Genomic DNA, 6,000 nt, shown 5'->3' with positions numbered 1-6,000 from the left:
GGATTGGTAGAGGAAAGGCTTACAGAAATGAAATAAGAAATCTCTGAAGTATTTTTCATATATTTGTGTTCCCTATTCTTAATTTTCTAAAGTGAGTGGGTTGACAATTTCTCTTTCTTAAAGAAAAGCCAGGGACAAATGGTTCTTTGTGTGTGGTTGTTTAACTTTTTCGTTTGAGTCAGAAACCTTTCCCTACCTCCCCATTTTGTGTAATTTAGTTTAATGGCTTTGAGGAATATTTTAAAATCTAAAGATCTCTACACTTTCTTTTCACTAGACTCTTTATCAGGACCATTTCTAATTCTATCATGCTGGCTTCTTCCACTAATAATAATTGCAAGCCAGAACCATCTAGCCCATGAACCTTTGATATGAAAAAAAAATCTATCTTAATATAGTCCTCTGAGCTAAGAAAGTCTAGAGTAATGTCTCGATAACCTTATAAAGAGAAAATAACTTAATCTTTGTGAGGAAGGAGTTAAGATATTGCTACTACCACATTGGGAAAAATAATTCTCATAAATAGTAGACTCTCCTGCCTAGCCCCCCCTAAGCCATATCAGTGCTTACTCCTTATATATCTGATTTATTTTGGCATTTAAAAAAAGATGATCCAGCCCAGGATGGATGATGCGTAGAGGTGATTCCTCCTGGAAGTCATTCATATTATGTTGATGTCAGGAGAAATAATGGCAGGTTTCTGGGCAATCCATCTGTATTGAACTACAGAAGGGAATGGAGGGATGCTATACAGGATAGGGATCAGTGGGTATTAGTCATAATTTCCATTATTGGAATGAATAATCAAATCATTGAGGTCCTTTCATGGAATCTAGCTTCCTCATAGGAGTCAGCTCTCCAGTAGGCATGCTTAGGTAAGAAATGAGGAAACTGAGTCCCATAGGGGTCAAGTTGACTTGTCCAAGGTCAACCAGCTAATAAGTCTCTGTGGTACCATTTAAATTAAGGCTGTCATGACGTCATTTGTCTTCTATCCACAAATACTCCCCTCCAGCCAGTCTTTGATAAGCTTTTTTTTTGTATGTCAGTTTTCATTTTTAAACAAAAATGGTTCCTTCTTTCTTTTTTTAAAAAATAGAATTTACACAGAGCTCTTGTAAGGATTGTGAAAATGCCTTGGAAAGTATAAAATCTTATTATGCCAGGTAAAGTAGAAAGAATATAAGGAAAGGACACTGAATTAAGAATTTAATCCTAGTTTTGTCATCCATCTGTCTCTTCAATCTGGGGAAATCATCTTTGAACTTCAGTATTCATAAAATCAGGGCTTTTGGCTAGACAATCTCTAATATTCCTTTATAATTCTATGAGTTGTCATTGTGACAACATTATTCCTCTCAATGCTCAGCCCAGCCCTGTAACACACACACACACACACACACACACACACACACACACACACACACACACAATTTTTGTTCTTTCTTTGAGAGTGGGGCTCTAACCTTGTCTATATTATTCATGTTATGAATATTCATCCGGGAAAAATTTATAAAAAGATTATGTTCTCCTCTGGGTGCTGAAAAGGAACTAGGGGAGGATTTATATTACGTTTATTTATAATATATAATTCCATCTACGGGGAGACGGTGCTGGAGATAAGCATCTGGGTTGAGGCTGAGGAAATCCGTGAAGGACACCTGCTAAAATTCTCCTAGGAGGGGCGGAACATACCTTTCCCCAACCTTGCAGGAGACAAGACTACAATTCTGGAGGTGACTGCATCTTTTTCCCTTTCCAGAAAGACAGGTGGGGAGTATTTCCCTGTCCCAATCCGGGTGTGTGGTGGTGGACTTCCTTCTAACCACCTTCTTCTTCTCTCCCATCCTCCCCCCGCCCATCCTCCATAGGTGTGCGTCGGTGTGTGGGGAAAACGGGGAGGCCCAGCAGGTGGACCCGGGACGAGGAGCTGGGGTGGTGGTCCCCTGGGGGAAAGAACCGCGGCAGGCGAGGGCAGAGGCTGCGCCGCCGAGCGCCGCGTGGAAGCTGGAAGCGGGGAGAGGGGTCTGAGCGTGTCGTGTGTGCATGTGGGTGAGTGTGGGAGTTCGGGGCTGTTAGTGGTCGCGGGCCCGGGGATCCTGGGTCTCTGATTGGCTAAAATGGCGCCTCTCTCTGTTTCCATGTGGTAGAAGCTGCCGCGGCACAACATTAAAGGAAGGGGGAGGGGGAGGAGGAAGCGGGAGGGGGGATGGGTTTCGAGCCAGCTCGAAGGAGGGGGAGGAGGAGGAGATCCTGGGAACGCTAGCTCCTGGCGGGCTGCTGCGGGCGGAATTGGGGTAAACACTGCAGAGGGGCTTAGGGGGGAGGCCGGAGTGGGAGGTGCGTTCGCTGCTGTTACCGCCGCCGCTGCCGCCGCACCAGCCCTTCCGCCCGCAGAGTCCAGCTGCTGCAGCTGTCCCCGGGATCCCCGCCTCCCCGCGCGTTTCCTTTCCTTGGCCGGGTTCCCTTTCCCTGCACTCGGGCGGCCCATGGAGCAAGGACCCGCGGCGGCGGTGGGGACGGCGGGGGCCGTCGGGGCAGCAGCCGGCGCCAGCGCCCCTGCTGCAGTGGCAGCTGCGGCTGCGGGAGCCTCGTCGTCGGGGGTCAGTGCGGGCTACTGCCCGGTGCCCCTGCCCCTGAGTGACAGCGAGCAGCAGTGCTACTCCGAGCTCTTCGCGCGCTGCTGCTGCGCCCCAGCCACCTCCTCCTCCTCCGGACACCCTCCGCCGCCCGCCGAGGTGGGCAGGGGAGCCCCGCTCCCCGGACCCGCAGCCACCGCGGGGGCCAACCAAGTGGCCGATCTGCTCAGGGCATCGCAGCTGCCCGCCGAGACCCTTCACCAGGTGGGTGAGCGCGGGAGCTCTGCTGCTGGCTCTGGGGCCGGAGGACTGGGAGACCGGACTCGGGCAGACGTGGGTGCTGAGGGGAGGGGGAGAGGAGACGACTCGCGGGGCTCTGACCCGCGCGGCACTGGACAGCTGGAGTGATCGGATCGGAACCTTCCTCCGGTCTGAGGGTGGACCGCTTGAGCTTTTCCTTCTCCTCCCCACTCAGACTCTCCGAAAAAAGTGCGGTCGCCCACCCCCGTGCGCGCTACTTCTGTGGAGAGGCTGTCAGTGCTCCTCCTTTCCTCCTTCCTCCAAACGTGTGGGAGAATTTTTAGTTCTCACCTTTGGGACGAAAGTTGATTGGATGGGGGGCGGCGGTAGTGGTTTTTGCTTTTGCTCTCCCTGCTGTGGGTTTTTTCCGGATCCAACAATCCCTCTGTTTTCTAGTATGCCCTCTCTTCCTCCTGTCGTCCCCCTCACTTTTCTTCTCTCCTCCGAAGGGACTTGGAAGACTAGTCCTGAGTGCGGGGGAAGAGGGTGGACAGTAACTGGGTCAGAAGCAGGGCGGGAGCGGATCGGGGGGATTCGAATTTAGGAAGGACAGAAGGGGTGCGGGTCTATTTCTGTTATCCGTGCCTTCGGACTTCTTTATCTGCGTTCTGGAGGGCTTTTATTCATGAAAGTACGCTAGTGACTTTTCTAGAAGGGGTTTCGATATGAACCGATTATATAGAATTTTCTAAATTCAGGCTTTTGGGGGGTTAAATTGAGTTAGTTGGAGGGAGATTGGGGAACGTCGGGGTGTTGATTGATGGGAAGGTTTAGATTTCTGAATCCTTGTTCCCACTTGGAGACTCGCGGACACTCCGGAACATATGCTCCGCCTCTTCTTTTTCTTTTTAGACCTGGCTAAAGGCAGATTGAAGGAACCCCAAAGCTTGATTTTTAAAATGGAATAAAAAACCTATCGAGCCCTTTTCCCACTTTCTGATTTTCTTGTTCAGATGAAATAGTGTGATTTGAGTTCTGTAAATGTTTTGCTTCCGCCCAATTTAATGGTGTTTAATTTTTAGCCACCAGCTGTGAACTTGAGAAGGGTCTCTGATATAAATATTAAATTTCAAATCTTCCAAAATTAATTTGACTTTCATATAATCAGAATAGTAAAATGAATGGACAGACAATTGAATGTGCAACTCTGGTCACAAGACAGATAATATCATGCAGATAAACAATCTTTCTCTTTTAAAAGTTTGTAACATGTCCAGATGTGTCACATATATAGCCATATTTATCCAGTCTTCATTTAGCCAGTGTGGTGGGTCCATTTGCAGGTTGTGTTTATCTTTCAAAAATTATATTAGTGACATTAACAATATTTTGCACCTTTGCACTGAGTTCAGATACAGCCTTTGACAGTTATTAGCTGTGTGATTCTGGGCAAGCCATTTCATCTGTCAGCAAAATGGGGAAAATATTAACATTTACCTCCCAGGGTTGTGAAGATCAAGTGAACTGATAGTTGTAAAGTGCTTAGCACAGAGTAAGCGCTCTGTACATATTAGTTAGGATGATGACAGTAAGGCTCTGCTGAGAGGCAGAGTATAGAGCGATATAGAGTGAATAATGTGCTGGACTCCAGAAATATTTGGGTTTGTCTTGCCTTAGAAATTCATTAGTTGTGTGACCCCACTTTAATTTCTATTTCCCTCAATTTTCTCTTCTATAATACTATTGCTCTTATTATAATAATAGCACTACCTCCCACGGTTTTGTGAGGAGCAAAAGAAATAATTGTTATAAAGCACTTAGCAGAGTGGACGGTTCACAGTAAGTGCTCTATAAATTTTAGTTGTTACTACTACTTCTCCACCTGTACTCCAAAATTAGCACACTGTGATTCTTGTTGCTGGACAACATACTTTTATCTCCTTTTCCCACTGGTCTTATGCAAATTACATGTAAGTAATCTATGTCACCTACAGTAATTGACCATTTACCTCACTTAATTTAGTCATATGGATTCAAAGAATATCTTTAGAAAGTCCACGTTGGGGGTTGGGGAGTGGGGTTGAGTGTGGAGAACTCTTAATAAACACACATTTTTATTGTTAAGCAAGGTTGCAAGAATACTTACCAAACCCTTATTAAATCAGCTTGTTAACACCCACAGGAAACTGAAAGATAAAGTACTTGACCAACTTCTTAGATAACAGGGAAGAAATGACAGGATCAAACAAAGTAGGCCACACAGTATGTCAGTGACTAAGCTGGCAACACTGTCATGTTGTGCTGTCAAGAAATTCATGATGTGATGAGTAGAGGTGGGAGTTGGGGAGGAAATGGTAAGTTTAACTATGTTGTTTGTCAACTTTTTCCTTCTTAAGACAAGGGAACTTTGCAGATTTGAGTGTCAAAGTTAAGAATCTCTATATCTCTGCCAAGGTGTATGGTTAAAAAGAACCCCAGAGCAATTCCTGTATGAATGGGTAATGTCCCAATTTCTTGATGACTGAAAGAAATCCATTTAGAAGAGAGCTCTTGACTTCTCTCAGATGTTACTTCAGGAGAACATTTCTAAATAGATGGGGCCTGCAATACATGTGACTATGTTCCATGCATCTATCTCCTCCACTTTTTTTTTTTTAAAGAAATAAAGATAAAGTTAAATTAAAATAAACTTCAAGAAAGTCGTTTAAAAAAATAACCAAAAGTTACCTTCGTTTTCCCTTACTGTTGCCTGGTCTGGGGTATGGAATGTTGTTCAGTTGTCCATGGTTTGCTTTACCTCAGGTGTGGCTATTAGGATCTTAGTCACCCTATTAAGTGAATTTAGACATTCTTAATTCTTAACCTTCCCCAAACTCCTCTCCTCTCCCGTCTTCCCCCCATCAAACAGAACTATAAGGTCAGAATTAAGTGGAGGAACAGGTAGAACTACTCAAAGCTGGAAGGCCTTAAACTTCTCAGGCTGTTTCTATGACAACAGTCACCCCCCCTTTAATCAGCATACAATTAAGATTAGCATAATGCTTTGGAGCCTTTTTACCTGAAGAAAGTATTCATAGTACAAGATACTTTCTTTCCTTTTCCAAATTTGTTAACCTATTGTATTTTATATCTTGAAGTAAAAATAAACCATAAGCCTGTTACTTTATATAACATGCACATT

The 6,000-nt window shown here is 45.1% G+C and overlaps 1 protein-coding gene across 5 annotated transcripts in view; it reads left to right on the top strand.

Annotated features, from left to right (window-relative positions):
• Positions 1-2,031: 2,031 nt before the first annotated feature.
• Positions 2,032-6,000, top strand: part of REPS2 (RALBP1 associated Eps domain containing 2) — a 267,978-nt gene continuing 264,009 nt past the window's right edge. For 3 of the 5 annotated variants that reach the window (XM_074299899.1, XM_074299897.1, XM_074299898.1), the window contains exon 1: positions 2,304-2,843. In XM_074299899.1, coding sequence (XP_074156000.1) covers positions 2,490-2,843 — 354 coding nt within the window. In that variant the 5' untranslated portion in view covers positions 2,304-2,489. Of the gene's footprint in view, positions 2,053-2,303; positions 2,844-6,000 lie in introns of those variants that run through there. The other 2 variants (XM_074299901.1, XM_074299896.1) reach the window with 2 other exon arrangements.

This window comes from Sminthopsis crassicaudata, chromosome 3 (genome assembly GCF_048593235.1).
Source record: "Sminthopsis crassicaudata isolate SCR6 chromosome 3, ASM4859323v1, whole genome shotgun sequence".
Lineage (NCBI taxonomy): Eukaryota > Metazoa > Chordata > Mammalia > Dasyuromorphia > Dasyuridae > Sminthopsis > Sminthopsis crassicaudata.
This window is presented reverse-complemented; position numbering and strand designations above follow the sequence as displayed.